The 23,154-nt window shown below is 45.8% G+C and overlaps 2 protein-coding genes across 3 annotated transcripts in view; one reads left to right on the top strand and one right to left on the bottom strand.

Moving 5' to 3' along the window:
• Nucleotides 1-460: 460 nt before the first annotated feature.
• Nucleotides 461-23,154, bottom strand: part of LOC144109555 (pyrokinin-1 receptor-like) — a 316,180-nt gene continuing 293,486 nt past the window's right edge. The window contains exons 6-7 of the mRNA XM_077642380.1: nucleotides 2,064-2,233; nucleotides 461-1,159 (exon numbers count right to left, since the gene is read on the bottom strand). Coding sequence (XP_077498506.1) covers nucleotides 716-1,159; nucleotides 2,064-2,233 — 614 coding nt within the window. The 3' untranslated portion in view covers nucleotides 461-715. The remainder of the gene's footprint in view (nucleotides 1,160-2,063; nucleotides 2,234-23,154) is intronic.
• On the top strand, nucleotides 17,308-22,247 carry LOC144110775 (uncharacterized). 2 transcript variants are annotated; one of them, XM_077643872.1, is made up of 3 exons: nucleotides 17,308-17,783; nucleotides 18,021-18,067; nucleotides 21,333-22,247. In XM_077643872.1, exons 1-3 carry the CDS (start codon nucleotides 17,556-17,558, stop codon nucleotides 22,066-22,068), a joined length of 1,011 nt encoding a protein of 336 aa, XP_077499998.1. In that variant the 5' UTR covers nucleotides 17,308-17,555; the 3' UTR covers nucleotides 22,069-22,247. The 2 variants fall into 2 exon arrangements, with proteins under 2 accessions (XP_077499998.1, XP_077499997.1); XM_077643871.1 differs by having other exon boundaries at nucleotides 17,308-18,067.

Here is a 23,154-nt window from a genome sequence, read left to right as displayed (position 1 = left end):
GCAAAAAAGTTGGGCGAATGTGAACGTCGAAAGCGGCTTTTGTATTGAGCTTCCTTAGGGCGCTATAAATCTGGAAGCATTTATAATAGCTCCAGAGGAGTTTCTGCAGACTGGGTACATTTTTGCTTACTATTATTTGTGACTGACGACAAAGAAGATAATTGTCTACGATAGCTCATGCAAAGGAAGCGAGCAGCACAATTTTAACAGAAATGACAACGAAAAACAAGCATCGAATTCGCTCCACCAGGAATAGCCTCTGATGCAATTCACTTACAGGTTCCCTAAGGATACATCGTTTGCTGCAGCACATATATATGAATAACTGTTCAGTTTCCGGACTTCATATTGAATCCGTACCTTCCTCCGCTTTGAAACTAAGTTGAAACAATACCACAGTCATTCTTTGTCGACCGATCTAGACAAACAATTTTCATCTATGACAACCAGTCCACAAACAGTTCGTACACACAGGGGAAGAAAGGTGCTGAAGTGGCAAGTACATCCTGTACTCGGCGTCACACAGGAGGAAAAAGGTGTCAGCCCCAACCACAGAACGAGAAGATTAGTCTTCTCTCGTTCAGCACATTCGGTCTATCCTTAACTGCACAGCCGCATAAGGCAAGCGGCTGGGACGAACAGCACTTGATCAGCGCACGGGGCATCACTTACAACACCGCATCTATAACCACAATCGCGAAAACAGCGCACGTCATCAAACCTCGACCACACTGACCACCTCCGGAGGTGGGGAGGAGTCCCTGTTGGGCACGGCGCCGCCGCAACATGGCGTTGGTCGCGGCGTCACGTGGCCACCAGAGTCGCCACCGCCCGCAGCGCCCCCACCACTGCCGACGTTTCGCAGGTCTGTCCACGAGGACGACATCTTGCGGATAGGGGCGGCGCTTCCGTTCGGAGTGTAAGCGTTGTTCGGAGCGGCGAGCTGCGTGGGCGACATTGTGCTCCCGGTGAGGGACAGGTTCTGTGTGCTGAGGCTGCGGCGCCGATGAGTCCGCGCCGACGAGTGGACCGAGGCGGCCGAATTGTGGTTGTAGAAGCTGGCGAAGGTCAGGTCGGCGTTGGCCTTGCTGCGAGCTTCATCCGGGCAGCAGCAGCCGAAGGTGTCCACGAACGCCTGTCGGAACTTGAGCGACATCACCTGCGCGAGAGAGATTAAGAGAAGACGTGGAAAGAAAAGGGAGAACATGATTTTGATATGTCTAATGAAAAGTATCAGCGTGTCTATGAAAGCTGCAGAAAAGTTTTAATCATGGTTTTCCGGCTATACGTCTAAAATAAAGCAAGCTGTCTGCTATTAGTCAAATAAATTAAGTGCAATTGGATACTAAACTACATAATAACCTAATCATAGTCACATTCTCAATATCTGCAATATTGCTGTAGAAAACCTTTCTATAAATCCTCCCTGACAACGAATAACTAACATAAGATACAGCAGTCAGGCTATAACTAGGATAATGAACAACACGTTGTGGTGTCTTGTCTCGCTTCGTCCCCGTCTTTATTCGCGCTGTATCGCATTATGAAAAAATACCAACTAGCCCGATCCACTCTTGCACGTTCTACACCACCGACCTATCGTATGTTTCTTAAAATAAAAATATATTCTACATCCTCAAAAAAATTTTTTTTCTCCTGGGAACAAGGCAGTTCATCCACTGTTCGATCATCGCACTGCAGCCCACCGAGTTCTGCACAAGACAGCTTTGCCTGAAATTCCAGTACGCGGGTCAACGCCATGCACCTATTCACCCCTATCCTCGCTCGCGGCTCCATTTCCCTTTCCTAAGTTTAGAAGCTACTGTTTTTCTTGCATTTCATCTTATGTGCCCTCTCAATTTGCCAACTCCTTCAGGTGCTTTGTCTTCTGTCCTGTCTCTTGATGCCTTTACCTTAGCTCCAAACTTTTCCAACCTCAAGGCTCAGTTCACCTGTCCACATAGGCTACACCGGACGTCAGGCAACGAACATGCGTCATAAGGGAAATACTAAACATTTGCCCTCTAAATGGTAAGCATCAAAGAAACAACCGCAGAACTCGCCTGGTAGAGTATGGGGTTGACCGTGGCGCTTAGGTAGTACGTGACTCCCGATATATAAGTGAGCACGGTGAAGAGCAACACCATGGCAGCCGTCTGGTCTGCGTACGTGGCAATGAGCCGCTGCGCGTGGAACGGCGTCCAGCAGATGAAGAAGGACACCACCACAGCCACTGCACGAAACAGAGACAGAGTGACCATGAGAAAAGGTCCAGCCTTAGTGGTGAACACTGGAACAAAGAAAATTCATCATTCCTGAGGAACTGAAAAAACAAACAAACGCAGTAACTTATTGACGTCCCAAGCGTACTAAGCAGAAAGTGTTGGCTCTAATCCGAAAAGTGATCCTGACCAAGGAAGTGTAGACGTTTCTGGGCGGCCTGTGTTTATTGGTGGAGAACATCTGTACAACAACGCTTATGCAGTTCTATGTTTATGCCCAGTCTTCTGCGCTGCGTCCAGTCGATCATCACTTTGCTGCGGTCTGAAGACGTGACAGGAATACTAGGTATAGCTACAAGTGAACCTCTACAATAGTTGTGTCCAACTCTCACAATGATGGCTTGTTTCGGAGCCTGAATGGCGTATCTCCTTTGAAGCCAAGCTCAAGGCCTCCTATTACTTGTAATCAATCAGCTTTGAGCAGTGCACAACGAACTGCAGACATCTGCTTGAGCAGGAATTGCCACCCGATGAAGAAAATATAAACTCTAAAGAGAGACGCAGAGGTTTTACTGATTGCATATGAATGCGAAACGTGAAGACATCCTTTCTTGTGAAAGTAAAGACAGTCAACAGACAAAATGTACAGATGTCTTGTAATACCAAGATATTTTTGCGAGCAAAATTGATGCCTTCGCTTATTCAGCTTATACAGATTCGATTAATTTTACCGCGAAGATGACGGTGCTACTCTATTGAGCAATACTTAAAGAAACATATTTATTTCTACAAAACTATATCATCCAGGAAATGTGCACAAGTGCTTCTTGTCTTCACGGCTCTCGCCAAGTGCCGCGTGGCGCTCAACACACAATATCAGTGTGGGAAGTTTGAATGTCAAAGAAAATCCTAATGAATTTCTATGCCCGCCGGAAATTGTCTGAGAGCTCTTGGAAATTCTGTGTTCTGCTTACACACTGACAACATTTAACGGGATCTATCTGCTTTTTTTTTTTTGTAGCGATAGCTACATTACGGGAGCATTTCGAGCCTTCAGCTTGGCGGCGCCGCCACGCTGTCACGTGGTTGGTCACGTGTTGCGGAGCAGCTGCCGGCGGCGCGGCACCGTGGCTGATCACGTGGTTCTTCACGTGATTGGTCACGTGACCAAGTTTCACTCGGCCAGCTGTAGCTATCGCGGCACTCCAGATTTAACCAGAGCTTAACCACGGCCAATTTTTTTCAATGTATTGTTGTCTCATCGAATCCTTGTGAAAGCAGTGCTAATTCGTATTTTGTTCCATTTGTTCTTGCGTTACGTCAGGGATAGTAGCACCCCAAAGAGGTCTACACATCCAAGTATTAACCTGACAAAGGAACTAATATTAACGTGTTTATGACGAGTACTCGCCGAGACCGAAACACTCGTAGAAGCGGGGAGGAATCGTAACTAATCCATCACTACGCACTCGAGAGAAGAAACAGAAGAACTGAAGAGTGCTAGTAACGAAACCGGCCATTTGATTGATATCCGAGCGGCGCGCCCTTGAGACAAGAGGATAACTTTTCGGAAGTGAGCTCACTGAAGCGAAGCGCTTCAATTGCTTACAAGGTGTGAGGCTGAATGAGAACCTGGAATCTGCGCTGAAAAAGAGGCTTTTATTCTCCTACTTCTCAAAAAATTTCCTCCAAACATTTTTTTTCGTTTTTGTGCTCTCTTTTGCTATATTGTAACTGCTTTTCTTACAAGCGATAAGCGCTTTTCCTTTTTGATTTTATCTTCGCACACTGTTTCAGTTTGTTTTTCGATATGCTATTTGTGAATGGTATTTCTATGCACCGGAATCGCAGAGGCCGAGCTGTTTTTAGGCAAGAAGGTTGTTGGGGTAAAGATAACGCGCTAGAAACCGCCCCTGTCGCAGTTTTGCAATGGTATTAGGAGATCAAGAGAAGTGCTGTAGCAAAACATGCAAGGCTCAACGCCGAAATTTTGTGTTAACTGTAAAATGTAAAAATTCGGCGTACGAATTTATTTATTTATTTATTTATTTCAAAATAGTGCAGGCCTAATGGCCCGAGCAGGAGGGGCATATAGCACAACAATCACACACAAAGAAAGGAAAATACAACACACAGCATTTTTCGGGGATAAGAAAGGTAATAAAAACTTCATTAATAACAATAAAAAATGAGACAACTTAACCAAGGAAATTTTCTTCCAATGCATTGCAAAAATTGCTATTTTTAACAAGAGATTCTGGGAGAAAATTTCAGTCGCAGATGGTTCGGAGGAAGAAGCTATACTTGAATGACTTTGTTCGTGCAAAAATAGGCAAAGATAGGTGGCAGTGAGTTTTCCTTAGTGTGTCTTGTTCGTCTAGTAGTAGAAGGTTTAACATAATTAGGTATTGGTATGTTTACCTCGCGTGAAAGAATCTTACGAAGGAACAAAATTCGGTTTAGTTTGTGGTGGTCTGAAAGAAGTGGGATATTATTTTCTGCCATTGACTTTGTGGTTTCTTCTTGTATAAACTTTAAACGTACCACAGCAGTGTCGCTCAGATAGCTGAATGGTTATGCAACGGGGAAGCCTTCGTCCACAATGTAATTAACAAAAGAAACAAAATCACGCTGGTTAGCATATATCTGCAATTCAATATCTTTAAGGACAGTTGAATTGTGGGAATGCGATGTTACCATTGTTCAACGTATTGACCTAAATTTAGAACAGAAGAAACCAAAGAGAGCCATGAGAAATATTTTTTTTTATTTATTTCATTTCACAGCGATAAACTCCGCCCGAAAACTCGTATACGTCACTAGCAACTGCATTTGGAGACATTCTTTTTTATTGCTTCTTAAAGACCAGTTCTCTAATTCTCATCACGTTTCGCGCCCAGCCACGATGACTCAAACTGAGAAACGGCGCCCCTATTTTTCTTTAAGGCGAAATTTGAGAACGATTGAGCGCTTTGCTCGCCCAGATAAGCCCTGCGGCTTTCGACGAGGAAAGAGAAAGGCACTTTTTGAGACGGCGTAAAAAATGTAGGACGGTTTCAAGGTTCCAACGAACGATGGGGAAGCAACTTCCCTCATTTCCCTTTTCCGCCAAGTCGTGAGCTGGGGAATAAGCCTTCGAGACCAGGAAGGTCGTGCACACTCAGGGCGCAGCCTGCGCTCCCCTCACCTCTCCTTAAATATCGCCACTGCAGAGCTTATAGCTACAACAACGAACAAAAAGCAACACCACCTTCCCTGAATGATCTCCGCCGCTGAGTGAACAGCTTCGGGGGAAAAAAATCAAATAAGAAAAACAATACGGGAGGCTTAAATTGAATCGTTTGATGTGTGGTGAATGTGTTCCTCCAGAGAAGCTTGCGGCTTAAATAATAAAGGACTCCAAGCACTGGTGTTTGCCGCCTCGCCTCCCCCCCCCCCCCCCGCTTGCCCCTCTTGTGGGGGTTGAGCTTGCTTTGTCATTTTCTCCCCATTCCCGATCTTCCTTTTTCGCTGACGTGAGACGTTTATCCCTAGAATTGATTCGAACTTGTTTATAGTTCCTTCTTTCTTTGTTCACCCTTGATGTACTCTGGTTCCTTGCACGGCGCACGTGCAAGGCACTGCGACGCACGTAAGGCAAGGCGGCGCCGGTCAGGAGATAGCCCATATTTCAGCCGTCTGCGCCGTATTGGAAAATCGAAACCGACCAGCCGACCGACCCGGGCTCCGAGCCCCGCAGCGTCTGGTGTCAGCTCACTCCGGCGGAAAGCCGAAGAAAAATCCTCTCGCAGCTGCGTCGGCTCCTTTTAGCTTTTCCTAGCTGCCATTGTTTGTCGGGACCTTGAAAGCAAGGAAAGGTTGAGATTTGGCTTTTTTTTTCATTTCTGACCAAAGAGCGAAGGTAGATGGTAAAAATACGATGCCGACTGCGTAGGATAATGAAGTAAGGTAGGAAGAAAGCAGAAATAGGCCTAAAGTGAGTGTTAATAATAATAATAATAATTGGTTTTTGGGGAAAGGAAATGGCGCAGTATTTGTCTCAAATATCGTTGGACACCTGAACCGCGCCGTAAGGGAAGGGACAAGGGAGGGAGTGAAAGAAGAAGGGAAGAAGGAGGTGCCGTAGTGGAGGGCTCCGGAATAATTTCGACCACCTGGGTATTTTTAACGTGCACTGACATCGCACAGCACACGGGCGCCTTAGCGTTTTTCCTCCATAAAAACTCAGCCGCTGCGGTCGGGTTCGAACCCGGGAACTCCGGATCAGTAGTCGAGCGCCCTGACCACTGAGCCACCGCGGCGGGTGAAAGTGAGTGTTAAGAAGCCTATTTTAGAAAAGAAAAGACGAGAGGTTTACTCCTTATTTCACGACGAAGCCATGGCTCCTCATCTTTCGGCATTCGATCGTGGTGATTAATTACACAAATCTTTGTTAGTGTAATGGCGACTGCTTCGTCATTCCCAGCCCTGCCCCATTATAGTGCATCTGCCACCAGGAAGGTGAGCTCACATAGGCTGAGCAGCATAAGTATATAAGCACATGTATATGGCGGTATATGGCCCTTTCAGCACACCCACCAGGACGCTGTGACTGCTTCGACACACTCCCCCCCCCCCCCCCCCCCCCCCCAATCGTGGCACTCACTTTAAATGCGGAAATCAACACTAAGGACAAAAATCATAATACGGATTATTTAGGCTACAAATCAATCCGCAAAACAGTTTTAGGCATAGAATTTGTACCGATCAACAAGGTAACTGCACACCTGCCTAATAAGTAAACAATTAACATAACAGCTCTCTGATATACGGCCAGAAAGCTTCTTGCTTGCATTCAGGGGTTTCAAAAATGCGCCGTTGCTTACGCCACCAAACAATCTCCCTGCGCAGATTTGACGAGGCTAAATATATATTCCCTCTTTAAACGCCGGTTGCCAGGCTCGTTGAACAACGCTCGGAATGCCGCAATCCTCTCGAACGCCGGTTGCCACGGGACGCTCCTCGGTTGATTGGCCAGAGCAGATAACAAAGAGAAGGAATTCGTAGGAAGCGCGAATAAAAAAAAATGAAGAGGATAGTGCGAGCCATTCCTGGCTTCCAGTGCTGCAGGGCGGTAATTGCGTTCGTCGCCTGGTCGCCTCTGACGCGCGAATAGCCACGTGGCCCTCCTCTGCGCTGGCATTTCTAGCAGCTCGCCACGGGCACACGCGAAACAAAGAGTGAAGACGCGATACGAAATGGGATGCCGCTAATTGCTTCAGACGCGTTCCCACCAACCCATTCTATTTCCCCGAAGGCCAACCCCCCTCCCCTGTTCCCCCCTCCCCTGTTCCCGCCTTCCCTCTTTCATAGCCCCCATCCCGATTTCTCTCACGTCCATCTCTTCTAAAAGTGTCTGCCTGAGGAGGTGTGCAGTGTCCATTGCAATGAATGAAGGGAAAGAGCCGCCGTCCTTGATTTAATCTCGCATTTCTGAGTCGCTCTGAATCCGCGACGTGTCGTTGCCATCGCCCCTCAGTGGCTTGTAGAGACCTGAGAAATCGGAGATCACTATAGCCAGTAGATTACCTTGAGCAGCGGCTGGGACGAAGTGGCTGGCGTTCAATAATGAGAGCAGAAATAGTTCTACTCCGTCTTACGGACGAAGAAATTACAGGGATAGTTTTAAATATATTGGTTTATTCTACCGTGATTTTTTTTTAACGTTAACATAATTTTGGTTTAAAAACTGCGAGATACGTCTGTGCATAGTCGAAAGTCAGTTCTTGAAGCTGTGCCAGGCCAAATCTACTTTAAGTCTGAGCACTTAACCTTTGATCGGAAACAAAAAAATTTACTCAGTGTTGGTGAAACTTTGGTACTCTGTATAAGCGCGCATTATTTTGCTATAAAGTGGAATCCCCAGCAGGATCATTACGGACGGGTTGCAAATCATATCGAGCGCTGCAGTACTGATATAGTACTGATATAGTACTGATATGTAGTACTGACCGCTGATATAGCTCAGCAATTATACAAATAATGAACTAAAATTAACTCATTAAGTATTTCTTTAAGGTTAGAGGCGGCAAGGTCATACCGTCAATTTTGCAGGCCGTCAACAGTGAAGGTGAGCCCAGGTTTTAAATTTTTTCAATCGAAAATGCGGTTCGAATTATCTAACCACAAAGATACATATTTAAATGTAGTTAACCTAGATTTCCCACACTGCATAAATTTAAAATGTCGTAGCTACGCATAGAATTTCAAGCGAGGTTGAGTTAACTTCTTGTGCGCAGGAACGCCGTCTGTACTTTATGCGAAAGTATTGAGAGCGACGCCATTTTATAAATAAGCAATGTTGGAAAGCCAACTCAATAGGCTTTAAAATGAGAATCTTTGGCTTTCGATATACCAAACATCATTCTTAACTAACAAAATTTAAAAACAGTGCTCAACATCAATGTGTATGGCCTTCCTTTTGCAATATTACCCGTACTTGATTTGTTGGGTGGTTAATATTATTCACCTTGGTTCAGATTATAGCGTTTAACGTCCCAAAGCGACTCAAGATGTGAGAGACACCGTAGTGAAGGACTCCGTAAATTTCGACCACCTGGGGTTCTTTAACGTGCACTGACATCGCACAGTACACGGGCCTCTAGAACTTCGCCTCCATCGAAATTCGACCGCCGCGGCCGGGATCGACCCCGCGTATTTTGGGCCAGCAGCCCAGGACCTTACGCACTCAGCCACCGCGGCAGGTGTTAATTTTATTCAAATATTCTGCTAATTATTAATTTAAATCAGGTACATAGTGTCCGCTTTGCTGTACAGTCCACTAGCACGAACCCAACAGACGTATCTCTCAGGGTTTTTAATATGCAAATCTGCAGACGCTTAAAACAATCAGCCTCTATCTTTTTTGTACAATAATGGCGAATAAGCGGGAGAGGAGTTGTCCCTGAAAGAAAGCATTAGCTTTGAAGTGGCTGAAGAAATAACACGGCTATAGCTAACAAAATAAGTAGACCCAGATGATACTTTCATTTATCCAGACTTGCTGCGCATTTATACCGTCATCTTGCGTTGATTTGGAGCAAAAACTTTAGAAACTTGAAATATCAGCTCATAAATATGCTGCCACCTAAATATATCTCCAAAAAGAAGCTAATGAACAATACCATACCAAACAAAGGCTAGAGAGGCGCGTCATGCTATTATTTTGTGTGTTACACTAGGTTATGATCTGCCATGTTGTGCCGTGCTTTTTAACTGATTTCTTGTTCTGTGTTGTATTTGGCTGTGTTACGTTGACTTCTGTGTTGTATTTGGCTGTATTACGTTGCATTCTGTGGTGCTGTTGAGTGCATTTTCGCCCTTTATATTTGAAAGCCCGACATAGTGTGTGAAAAATGATCCCGCATAGTGTTGCAAGCTCTGTTAAATCTGGACGTCGAAATCAAATTTTATTTCTCGGAGCTGTGAAAGGGCTTCAATTTCGCTTCGTCGCTGCAACCTTGAAGAGGTCGTCGTATTCAGAAGGACAGCTTTATGGCCAAAGGGCAGGATTAACTTCTCAGGCAATCATGGGCGGCAGTTTAAAACCTCCCCAAAACAACTCAGTTCTGCAGCAGTGGCCATTGTAGAGGATTTAAGACTAATTTAGATCTTCTGATTCCTCTAGCGTCCCCAGAGACATAGTATTCAGTTGTTGACAACATGATGCTGCAAAGATTGCAAGCTGAGGCTGTGACCTAGACCTTGGCATCTTGAGGCATATAACCAGCGTATAGGATAGGTGGATTTGCTAAGCCTAAAGTTACTCGTCAAGTCACAAAGCGAGTCACAGAATTTGCCTAGAATCAAACTGTGTTGTGCTCTGATATCATGGGAGTAATGACATGCCGTGGCAGCAGTGAAGTACGAACAAAACGGTGTGTCACTGCGCTAAATAGTTTCAGCATGTTCGAGAATACTACAGCCGGTGGCCCACTGGCGACGCAAAGAGTTTTCAAAATTAAATTTAGAATAAAAGAATGTCTTGCTGGGCAAGATGGTAACTGCGCATCTTTGTACAGTTACCATCGTACGATGGCATATACTTGTCCGTGTTGCCTTCAAATAAATCAGTTGTGAGTAGCGCTCCATCCTGTCTTTCTACCTTGTGTTGTGCCTGTTTTCGCGCCTGTAACTAAACATGTTAAATTTAGAAACTGCATACAGTTTTGCACTGAGTGTTGCATAAACACCACCTCTGCACATGTCATGCGACTAGGGGACACAGAGTCAGATGTGAACTGTAATCTCACTCAGGAAAATAATGAACTAATATATATTCATGGAATTTGCGCCACTATGGCTACCGTGAATCTTCATATTGGAAACAAAGAGGCGGTCTCATGTGTCGTGATTATTCGAAAAGCACGTGTATTCCGATATATACACCCCAAATTCTTCAGAGATTTCTCAAATAACGGGTGCAGGTCGGTGACAGTCGACGCAAAACTCCTCCCTGGTGTGACGCCGCATTTTTATCGGGCATCGGTGGCCGAAAGTGAAAGGGAAACAGTTGTCAGCTTCAACGATCTTCAAGATCGTTCGAAGACAACACAGCGTCACACCGGGAATAGTTTCTCGCACATGGTCACCGCCTTCAATGCATGCGCACGCTGATCGCGCTGAAAATCTGAACGCTGAATACTCGAAACACGCACGAGGGCTAGAATAATTCTGCAAAATTATACTATATATGACCATGAGTGCCTCTTAGCTTTTAGTATAAACATGGTCGATTAGTGAAGTCACTAAAGCCTTCACTAATTGATTCTATGTTATAATGTGCTTGACTGTGAAAATTACTGTCTCAGTTTGTATGCTCGTTGCCTCAAAACTTATGCACTTTAGTGCATGTTATGTACCACTCAGGCCCCAATTTAAAAAAAATCGCGGAGCTTATTTTGAACACCATTTATAGTGAAAATTCATTGCAAGTGACGTCACCACAGCCATAATTGTACTAGAGGTTAGCTTTAACACTGCTCGTCAGAGAAGGTTATAATAATAGGATTAGAAAAGCGCGCAACTCGTCAACGAATCACCCATCTCCAATAATAATATTAATATTAATAATAATCATTGGTTTTTGTGTCTGTCTGTGTCTGTCAGTGTCTGTCTCATATATCTTTGGACACCTGAACCACGCCGTAAGTGAAGGGATAAAGGAGGGAGTGAAAGTAGGAAGGAAGAAAGAGGGGCAGTAGTGGAGGGCTCCGGAATAATTTCGACCACCTGGGGATCTTTAAATAAATAATTGGTTTTTGGGGGAAAGGAAATGGCGCAGTATTTGTCTCATATATCGTTGGACACCTGAACCGCGCCGTAAGGGAAGGGTAAAGGAGGGAGTGAAAGAAGAAAGAAGAGAGAGGTGCCGTAGTGGAGGGCTCCGGAATAATTTCGACCACCTGAGGATCTTTAACGTGCACTGACATCGCACAGCACACGGGCGCCTTAGCGTTTTTCCTCCATAAAAACGCAGCCGCCGCGGTCGTTAACGATCCGGCTTCTGTGACATCATTGGAGCCACTCTATTTCTTGTGATGACTGCCATGATGCACTCCTGGTCTGTCTATTATGAAGAAAAAAACAGCTGGGATTGAAACAAAATGTGTACTAGAATCACATCTACATGACATGTTAGTAAAAAGAGAGAGTGTCCTGACTGAAGAAAAAAAAAAGGCTTGTAAAAGCATGACCCGATTGAGTTATTTCAATGAACCCCTTACACGAGCATTGTTTTTCTTTTCTTTTGGGAAAGTCGCCGAATTTTGAGATTCAGTCTGATATAACAACCTGCTCACACAGTATTGGACCAGTCGAAATCGATAAACTGCATATTCTGCTCATGATCGCTAACATCTTTCAACTATAGATGACCAAAAGACGAGGACAATATTGGATGCCACAAAGCAGACGTGAAACCAACTCGCTTTAACATGCGAGAGCGCGGCACTCTACTTGCGATCTTGTGCGTTCGTTTCATTTTTATTTTTTTCGCTTTCCGAAGCCATCGCACTGGAGCAGTATCATGTCAAGTGAAAGAGAGCAGTCACTAAACGAAGTTGAGAGCCCGTAATACTGCGAAGGCGCAGCAGCTGCTCTAACATACCCAGCCCTTCGTCGTAGACGCGACGCTGGAGCAACCGCTGCCACTTTTGTTTCTTTTTTGTTTTTATCTCTCCTTACATTCGATCGCACTTGAGCCAACCCTCCAACTTGTATTGCGTGAAAGATGGCCGCGCTGCCTCGAAGACGACTGCGAAGTCGGCAGTCGACGCAGTTCGCGTCTTAATGCCATTCGTCTCGCGACTTTTTCGTTGCTTCATACCGCCTTTGTTGTTTTTTCTTCTTCAGTCGTTAACACGAAACGGAAGGAGGTCGATGTCGTGCGTAACGTCGAGCCTCCGCATTCGTTGCGAACGAGAGCCAAAGGTGGTTGTTTCTTTCTCACGCCCGTCTTTCTTCCAAACTACATTTCAGCCGAACTGCGAGGCATTAGCTGAACAGGAGCCGGTTACTAAAAGGCTTCGACTATCCTCCAGCGTGTTTTCCTTTACGTCACCGTATACACTCCTTTTATGTCTCGAACACGGCGCGACACAGGCGGTTGCGCTTTGCAGTTTGTTTGCGAGCGACAGCTAGAAATCCGCTTACACGTCAGGTTTCGACTGTACAGGCGCTTCGCCCCCCTCTGCCACCGCCCTTCGCAGACTCTCTCAATATTGCGCGGTCGATGACGCCAGCCTTGGCGCCTCAAGTGAGGTGAAAAACGGGAACGTGGGAAAGCGAAGGAGACGGGGCTCGAACGCTGCCGCAGGGAGCAGTGGCGAAAGACGTCGCAAAGATGAGCGACCAAGAGGCAGCACGCCAAGGTCGTTGCTTGTTGTTTTAGTGCCAGGTGAAAACAAAAGCCGGTCGATCGATTCTCGGCCATCTTTCGAAGGAACCGCCCCGCAGACCTTTTTGCCGTCTGGTAGCGTAATATATGTGCAGAGCTTACTGTGTGCCGTTATATGTGCGTTACCGCACGAAGATAGCGCAGGATTTAATTTCTTTGTCACTCCAGTTGTTATCGTAACGATACCGTGCTCTCTTTAAAAGCTTGTAGATGTTGTTGGAAGGTGTCAGGTTTTGAACTGTTAAACCATTATTTCCTTCGAAAAAAAAAACGGTATTGTAGACCAGGAGCCTAATTTTGGTTTAGGTCTAGTGGTTGAGCTTCTGTCCCGTATGCGGTAAAAGCGGGGTTTGATCACCAGTGCCGAAGGGTTCCCGTTGATTTTGACATTGAGTTCATTTACTCTTCGGCAAAATGCTGGGACAGACTGGTCTTTGACCCGACCTAAAGAAGCCCAAACACGAATGCTAGAACTCCCTTTTGTCACACCACTCGCTTGAGTCATTAAATATGAAATCATTATGAATAATCGAGCTTGTGAACCCTCATTCAATGTAGTCTAAATGCACGCAATTGCTTGGAAAATGGGGCAAGAACTGACCACGCTCTTATTGCTTGATCCTCGTAGGTCAGCCGCCGGGATGCCTCAGTGGTTATGGCGTTCGGCTGTGGACCCGAAAGACGTGGGTTCGATCCCGGTAGCGGCGGTCGCATTTCGATGAAAGCGAAGTGCTAGAGACCCGCGTACTGTTTGATGCCAGTCCGCGTTAAAAATCCCCAGGTGGTCGAAATTATTCGGAGCCCACCACTACAGTGTCGCTCATAGCCAGAGTCACAGAGTCGTTAAACCCAATAAAACCAATCGAACCATCTTCGTAACGTCGTTTTTTTTTAAAAAAAAACGCGCCACACAATGAACACGTATGTGGAACTTGTCTTTCCCTTCAGGCGAAAAACATCTCGAACGTGAAGGTAGGAATTGACAGAGCTACAAATATATCGCATGAGAAATTAGAAGACAAGAAACAAATCCAGTTAAAATGAGAAATTAGGAAGACAGTTGGAAGTAAGCATTAATTATTTGCGTTTTTAAAGACGAAGAAACAGAAAATGTTCGGTAAAAGGTCAAAGGACGCCTGGCCCAATCGCATGCTCGCTGAACTTAGGCTGAGAGTTAGGAGATGGAGGGCGGGGGTTTGCGCTGAGGACGGTAGTTATTTCCAGTTCTTTTTCCTTCATTCGCTCTGCTTTTCTCCCCAAAAATCTTCTTTCTCATATGCGATATTGTGTGCGTCTTCCTTTGGTATATTTTCTTCAAAACTATCATGACAATATGCCATGATATTGGTTAGTCATGATATTGGATAGACTCGCCGTCACCTCTCCGTAAGTATAAAGCAGGTTCGCAGGACGAAGCTGCCAGCTCTTTTTACTAGACGCCGTCTGTAGTCCTTTCCACAAAATGGTCGGAGGGGGCCGACATATTGAACACAAGACTACGTGAGGCAGCCCATCACAGCGCAAAGTACATCTTCCTCAGAGGGTTACTAAGAGATGTGTACTTCTTTGCGCGTACTCGTTTGGTAGAGCTCTCTAAATCTTCCTGACCCACAATTCTGTACGCACCGCAATGTCTCTGTGGTTACGACATACCGCGGCTGAGCAAAAGGTTTTAGGTCGGATTCCTGACACGCTACTGGTGCCAAGTTCAAAAGCGAATGCTTGCTGTGAACAAAGAGTGCAGATGAAAAAAAAAAAAACTTCTGCACTGGTATGAACTAATCAGCAGGTGAAAACTGTACGGCATACCCCAAAGCTCGCACTAGGGCATTACGATGCAAAGAAACACTTCTTATTTGCTCAAACTCGTACTCTATTTTCCAACATCATGTTTTTTTCTTTGTATGGTACCATCGACTTCATTTCTTGATCAAGCATTCTACTGAGATGCTAAATTTCTACTTTCGTGCATGCATAAAAGATTAATATGAAGCTTCCCATTACACAAAGCGGACCACAAGTAATTCGCCACAAATGGCCTTATCGCGCACATAATGCGTCTGAATGCCAGCGATGTAAGCTAAAAGGATCAACGTAGAAGACCTGTTCACTACATATTTTATGGTGAGCGCTGGTGACATTAAAATGCAAAGGCCGATTAGCTAGGTCTACTAAGGTGTAAAATGCATCCTTCTTTATAGCCTACGGATAGTGGAAAGCCCGTTGCGGAATCTCATAAATTTGGAAGGTCCATTAGCGCCTCTACAGGCGTGTCGGTCACAGCATTAGAGAGATCATTTAGGACTTTAACATTGCAAGGTGCAGGCGTACTCTTCTACCTTTTTCTTTATTCTAATCTTTCAGCAGGTCTAACTTTAAAATTCTGCTTAAGTAAGAAAAACGAATTGTTGGTTGCTTTTGGGAGAAATGATATCTGTTGATACAAGGCCCATGGGAAGGCGGCCTCGTCACAAACCTCACTGTGCCTATACCACCGATGTTACTGTTATTCTTAACTAAAATTTCACAACGACACACATGAAAACTTTGTTCTATATAGCCGGTTTTGTGAGCAGGGAGGAAGGGGGGAGGGGCAAGAGGAGGCAGATACTCTCACTATTGAAGCCAAACAGTGCACGGTACTGCATACACCTTCGGTTATTTTTCTTTCCTTTGTTCACGAGAAAATGAATTCGACTTCTTTCCGATTTACTTGATTTCTTCCGGAAAGGGGGCCTTCAAGGCTTGCGCAAACGGCGCGAGGTGGCGCCTGCATCTGATGTCGAGGCGGTTCCGACCGGTCACTCGAAATATGGACGGCCGGTAAATAGAATAAATAGAAGTCAGGGGAGTTGACTGTTGGGAACCGAATCGAATTGGAGCGGGAATATGGATTTCTACCGACAAGCTAAAAAAGAATGCTAGAAGCTGGCAGTCACAAACGTCTCTCTCTGGACGGAAGCTTTCCATTCAGGTTTGTTGGCCTGAAAGTGACATATTCGAACACGTCGTAGAGAGTTAGGGCCCTCAAGGTATTCGCAGAAATCAACCTTTTCAATCATCCGCTAGTTCGTTGGCACATCTGTTCAAGGTTCTTGCCTTAATTTTCTTTCGCAACCATCTTTTGCTATTCAGCGATGTTCCAGTCCCTTTTCAAACCGTTGAGCATCCAGAGGGCTTCTTTCGGCTTTATGGTTTCTGGGCAGTTCCAATCAACAGTGTTGTAAAAGCGAAGGTTGGTTCGTCCTACTATAGCCAACCAAAGGTTACACTCAAGGTGGGGCGTAAGAGGTGAAGGAAATAATTTTCACATTCCCAGACAGCTTAGTCTCTCCATAGTACCAGCGCTCTCCCATTTCCTTTCTACGATTCAAAAATAGTAAGAAATTGATTTAATGATCGCCACATCCTGGACCGAGATATCAATTTACCAATCTCACTTTGATCGTACATGAATCTTTGCTGGCGTTTATTGTGAATTGCTCTAGGTACGATTTTTTCTGCAGTTCATCATAAGCAATGTTTATGTGGCTAATATGTGTGTGCAGCCCCATGTAGAGCGAAGCACATCTGCGAGGAATAAACAGGAAACTAATCGAAAACTGATGCGCTGTCATGTTATTGTTCGTGTTCTTTTTTTGTGCAAAATGTGCCACGCAGGCACACAAGACATTGTTTTCGACTTATCTTTATAGCGAAAAATTACATTAAACGGAATAAAACATAATACCTCTAGATATCTGATACAGGCAATTTTTGTGTTTACATTATGTTCACATTTTTTAAGCTTCCCGACTGGCTTCTTGGAAAAACTTTTATCCCTTCCTGAAGATAATCTGCCGATCTCTAAAGTGGCCATTGGATTGCATAACATTTATGAAATTCAATGGCCGCTTCTTTTAAAAAACAGCGGGCAGTGTGACAAATTGTTATCCTCAACTTTCTCTTTGTCGCTCCTTCTCTCGAGCTCAGCATTGATGCACTAACGGGAGGCATGGCATTACCTCAAGTGGCCGAAGCGCTCGTAACTGATTATTTCCTCTCTGTCTAGCATCCTTGAAAATTATTTTAACCTACCGGCTTTGCGCATATCAGTACAACAGTGCTCAGATCTGAACTTTGACTGATCCTAGAAATGGGCGCGTGCGGCGTGCGAGGCAAAGACGAAGAAACTAAGGGCAGCGACGATGCCGATGATTTCATTAGCCTAGCTGTTTCGGGCGCCTAAGCCCTGGCCCTGAAATCCAGCTAAAATTGATGACCTCTACAAAATTTCCCCCGGTTGCTCCTTACCCTGGCCCCCGTGTGATCCACTAGTAAGGCAGGCATCTACAGAGGACGAGGGAACCAGGTATCAAGCAGCGTTTCTTCGTAGAACAAGAGGCTGACGGTTCACAATGGCGGACAAGGACAAAAAGGACGAAGCCAAGGAAGCCCCTAAGGATGAGGCCAAGGATAAGAAAGAGGACGTGAAGAAGGAAGGCGAGAAGAAGCCAGAGGATTCCAACGTAGACAAGGACTTCGTCATCTTCCACTTCCCGGGCGTCGAACAACCGGACGGGACATCGGCGGGGTGCGAGACGCTGAAGATCCCGCGCCAGGCGGCCATCGGCATGGTCCAGAAGGTACGTCCCGCCGTGGCGCGGCTCGTCGAGCGCTGTCCCTGTAACGATCCAGAGCCGGAGGCTCCGGAGCCGGTGATCCCCTGCGTAGACTGCATGGCCGAACTCAAGGAAGAGGCGAGGCGGTTGTCGACGCGGGCCGTGGTCAAAACGCCCGTGTCTAACATGTCCATCCAACAGCCGTGCCCGTTCAAGGCGCAGTCGCTGACCCTGACGCAAAGCTGTCCTGTTCCGCCGCAGGCCCCGCCGCTCCCGGAGACCATCACTCAGCAGATGTCCTTCATCAAGTAAGGGCTGCCGCAGTCTTGAGTATATGTCTTGATGCCGTTGTAGAGCCTGGAAGTTCCTCAGGCTAACGGGATTCTTTGTGGGTCCAGCAACACTATTTTCCCAGATGGCGTGCACTGATGTCATTGGGGCCACCATAGTGAACAGTTAGAAGCCTGAGAAAAGAGCATCTCTAAGGCTTACCGCCACATTCTGTCATCAGCCCCATGGTAGGTATGAGCGGTACATCGTCATGGCGGCTATGACGTCACGTGCAAGGTAACACTTAACTTGAAATCTCTGTATAGTAAACGGAAGTTTCCTCTTATAACGCTCTGATTTGCGTAGAGCGCCACTGTAAGCCGTCTCAAGGCTAGTTGGCACCTTCTTGAAAGTTACGGTTCACGTGCTCTCAAGCCAACCACAAAATTCTTGAAGCCCTCGTCCCACGTTCGTATAGGTGCCGCCGACCAGCCAGCACGATTTGAGGAGGAGTCTACGCCTCCTTTCCAAAGGCTGAGAGAGAACGCGGTTGCATGGCGACTTTTGAAACGGATCGGTACCGCCTTGCGTACACTCTGCCGCAGTAGCTCTTCAGAGTGCTGCCATATTGTTGCTCTTACAGTGTTGCTGAAGGTCTGAAACTTAAGTTGTCAGGCAACGTGGTGCCTCCCAGCTTTCTGCTGAAAAAATGTTGCTGAAGTCAAATGCGAGAGGCGGAGAGAAACAGATCTTAGTGCGCATGTTGCAAGAACCGCAGTTTTATTATTACTGTTGATGATAACAACGCCGTTAGCTACTAACTGTGATGGAAGTGTGAAACGCTGGTCGCACGAACAATCATGGTTCGCATTAATTAAGAACGAAGCTTGCCATTGTGACAGCGTGCTGTTTTCATTCGTGCACCCGTGGTAGCAAAGACCAATGAGAAAACTTTTTATCTTCCTACGCTTACAGTTACAGCTACAGTTACAGGCAGTCTACCTTTGATAAGGTAACAACTCAACCTCTCTAATATCTGCGTCATTAAACAATTTTTCTGCCAAATTTCGTCATCAAATTTTTTTGTGGCTGCAAAGGCAGATCAAGATGCAAACTTCGTCTCATAAAAGCGCGAAGTTTTGGCGCAACATGCTTTAAATGTAGATTATTTTGTGCTATATTTATTTTATCATAGCTCATATTGCATCCACTAAAGTGGCGTGTCTGCTGCTTTTCCGTTTCAAGAAGCACGTTTTCCTCGTCGTCTTCACATGAACAGCTCGCTCAAAAATTAAACCCGCCTCTAATACTATGCGGGTCTGGAAAAGCGTTCTATGTCTTCTCTTAAAAACCACATTAATCGCGCCACAAGCTATTGAGCAGGTTTTGCTATCGATAATTTGTTTTATAACTGAGCGCGCTTGACGCTACCAGGCCTAATTATGCGCGGCACAGTACGATAAAAAGTAATTTGCAGAAGCAAGTTTCTCTTATCGCATACATTGCAGCATCTCGCGCAGAAAAGTGAAACTATATCAATGAACGCAGCTCGGAAAAAGAGGTAGATGTCGAAATACATGATCCGTTAGAGCGTGGCCGAAAAAAAAAAAAAACTTCGGGGAAATTATACGGCAGCAGCAATATGCCGCACCGGCACGATGTAAAAACCGGGCATAGCTGCCCGAACGCAACGTTTTTCGTGCACTTTACGTCCTGCTGCCATGACCAAACTTGGTGTGGTCTTTAGGGAAAGATAAATCGTCAAACTTAACCTTTCTAAAAGAACACTTCTACATATATATAAAAGATAGACAGGATGTGATTGATGATCGCAGGCTCCTTGTGCCGACGAGATAATATAAGCGACGGTCAGGCTAGGTTTAGATAGGCTGCCCTTGTTGGTTCAACCAAAAGGACGACTGTTTATGTGTGAACTCCAAAGAAAGGCTCAAAGTGAAATAAGATCTTTTTGGCTCGGAGTCTGAATCTTTCGCATTGAATCTTTCGCCAGTCTTACGCCTTGAATTTTTTGTGCTTCATTCGTGCCTATGCAAATCAGCTGATTTTGATGCTAGTCATTTTTTTTTGCAGTGCCACACGTTGTGGCTAGATTTGCCCGTAAACACGTGCCTACAGAATATTTTAGAACACCCAAATTACGAAGACAGCTGGACTTCTTCGCTGACTAGAGGCGCCGCCAGGCAATGAGAGGTGTATTGTTCAGGTCGAGTAGGGAAATGCAAAAACTCTTAATTCTCGTCGGTTATCATACAGTGCCTAACTAACTTCCCTGTGATCTCCGTGCTCCGAAAATTTTTGTAGGTGCCTGTAATAAATACACCATCAAGGATCACTATATTGAGTGCGTGTTAATGCTAGAAAGGTACCTTACATGAAAACATTAGTACTAACGAGGGCTGTGTAATATATGAGACTAGCGTTTTGCACATATCCAAAAGTATGAGTTATTTATGAAAACTACTTCAGCTTCGAGAACAGCAACTTCAGTAATAACTCAGTTTAACTGAAGTCTCGAACCAGCTGACGCCGTTTTAGCTACAAGGGCCGTAACAGCATTAAGGAACTGAAGTACACGCTAACGCGAAGTGATGCAGTCCTTTACACATCAATAGATATTTTTCAATTTAGCACCGTTCGTCTACGGCTCATTAGTGCAGGGGAAGATTACTACTTCACACTGCTCTCAATATTATCAGGTTGTGAGAAAAAAATCTTAGGAAGAACGTTTTTGACTCATTGAACTGTCTGAACAATCGTCTCTGTGCACAGACAGGCACGGCTCCGTTTAGTGGCCACATGTCCTCGTTGTTGAAGGCATCATCATACTGCTTGCGCTAATGTATCACGACTTCATTGTTACTGAAATACGGGAAGTTGTCAGTAAAGAAAACGTTTTTCTTCCCCTAACTTCCTTTCAATATCCAGGCTGATAAATTAAAATCTGTTTTTTCAATGTTTAGAGCTCTCAACTTTACAGTTATGTTGATTCTTACACGCGCTTCAGTTTCACTGTTTAGTTGTTTGACTACATCGGAAGAAAAAACTTTCATCCTCAAACCGGTCATGGCTGTAACTGAAAGCTAAAAAACCTTACGCAGAGAAATCAAAAACGCACAAAGCGGGTGTCATAATTTTGCCTTGCTTTCTTCCTGTCATCTTGTATCTGTTTTTTTGTCGATTCCGTCGCATATCTTGTTTGAAGACGAGGAACAGTCCTCTATGCGGTTTAGACTGTTCACCCCTCTCCACGACCAACGTTGACACGAGATCACTCTCACGCAGGATTAGCTGCGGCAAGTGCGGAGCCGAGCAAGTCGCCGACCCGAACCAGACGGCATCAAGACCTCCCGCTCCAGGAACCCCTGGAGCACTCCAACCGGGCGTGGCCTCCACCAGCGGAGGTCCCTGCGCTGGTCCCGGCATGATGAACGTCGCCAAGTCCATCCCTGGTTCAGACACGCACATCCAGTTCGTCTGCAACTGTCTGGAGAAGTTCCAACCAGGAGGTGCAGGAGGAGGGTACGGTGCACCCTTGCCGCCCATACCGCACGCTCCCAACTGCTGCTACGCCCGGGGTTTCCCTCCGCCCGGCACGTCGGAGGCACCTCGTCGAGGCCACAGCGAGCGAGTCAGAGACCGGCTCATATCTGAGGAGCGACGCATGATGTCGAGGTTCGAAAGCGAGGACGATTACGCTGGTGGCAGTGGTGCCGGAAGGCCGGGTAGTCGGAGGTACCAGGAGTTGGAAGAGCGGAGGACATACGCCCCGAACAGAGCTAGCAGTGGAGGCGGGGGTCGATCGGGTCGGTCCCCGCCGCGAGAGTACGAGTTCCGCGGCAGGCTTGAAGAGACCAGTGAAATAAGCGAAGGTGACGAAGGAGGAAACGGTCCGTACGTTCTTCGTCGCACTTCCTCTGGCAGCGTCGAGGTCATTGGCGACGACAATTACAACGTGCGCGTCTCGTTGGCTGACGGTGTAACCGGTGCCAGATCCAGAAGGCGGAGGTACGGCCGATGACTTTTGGTCAGTGGACGCTTTTCAATCGGCTTCTTGCGACGGGACATGCTGAGCCTTTAAATTTGTCAAAAACACGGAAATTTAGATTCGCAGCAATAGCCCCAAAGGCTGCATCAAGACCTCCAAATTCTTAGCACACGCGAAGAGTCTCAGAATAAAATTCCTGGTACTGAATCGTCTCAATGCTTCCTGATTCTTTCAATGGCTAAAAAAGACTATCATAAAGATGACATCTTTTTTTTTTGTCCAAAATACAATAGCGCACAGGTCCCCCCGTCTTCTATTACCATATCAACTGTGAGGCTCATGGATATGTGCATTGTGGCGAGTGCCCGCACTCTCATCATCTGGTCTCTTACGGCTTACCATTATATACACGCCTTTATCTACCATCACTACCTGCACTATCTTCATAGCCCACAGAAAGCGTCGGCTGATTAAACTCACCTTGGCACCACATACCATATCATACCGTACCGTACCGTACCGTAACGTAACATACCATGCCAGATTTATTTTTGTCTTCGTTTTTAGTGCGATGAAAATGCATAAAAATTGTAATGACTCTGTCTTTAGATGGTATAGTAAAAGGAGATACGATTGCAGTGTGCGTCACACTGTATTGTTTGGTATTCAAACACACGTTCGCATAAGGCGCTTGTAAAGCTGCCTCATTCTCATTCAGTAGCTAACACTGCACTTGGTAGCTGCTTCATTTGTATGGCCTCTACGCAAACAAGGCTACTGATGAATTTAATCGTCGTCTGAACATGAGGCATGTAAAAAAGGCTCCATATAGACGGCAAAGCTATCAGCGTCGCAGAGACGCATAGGGGTGGCCACTAGCTGGTGTTGTTTCTTCGACAGCAGCCGAACCAGTACGCAACCCTACAGTCACCGTGCGCTGGATACGTGGCAACTAGAGCGATGGGTGAAATAGTGCACCAACTAACCCTCAAAATTGCACCCTTAATTAAATGACCAAATGCCACGTCTGCATAAGAAGGCGAAACTTGTAAAGGATAAATAGCCTAAAGTTTCAATAATATCAAGAACTGGAACACCTACTTTAATCGGTCGTTTATC

Source organism: Amblyomma americanum, chromosome 11, assembly GCF_052857255.1.
Source record: "Amblyomma americanum isolate KBUSLIRL-KWMA chromosome 11, ASM5285725v1, whole genome shotgun sequence".
In the NCBI taxonomy this organism is placed as follows: domain Eukaryota; kingdom Metazoa; phylum Arthropoda; class Arachnida; order Ixodida; family Ixodidae; genus Amblyomma; species Amblyomma americanum.
The sequence above is the reverse complement of the archived record's forward strand: the minus strand, read 5'-3'. Positions and strand labels throughout refer to the sequence as shown.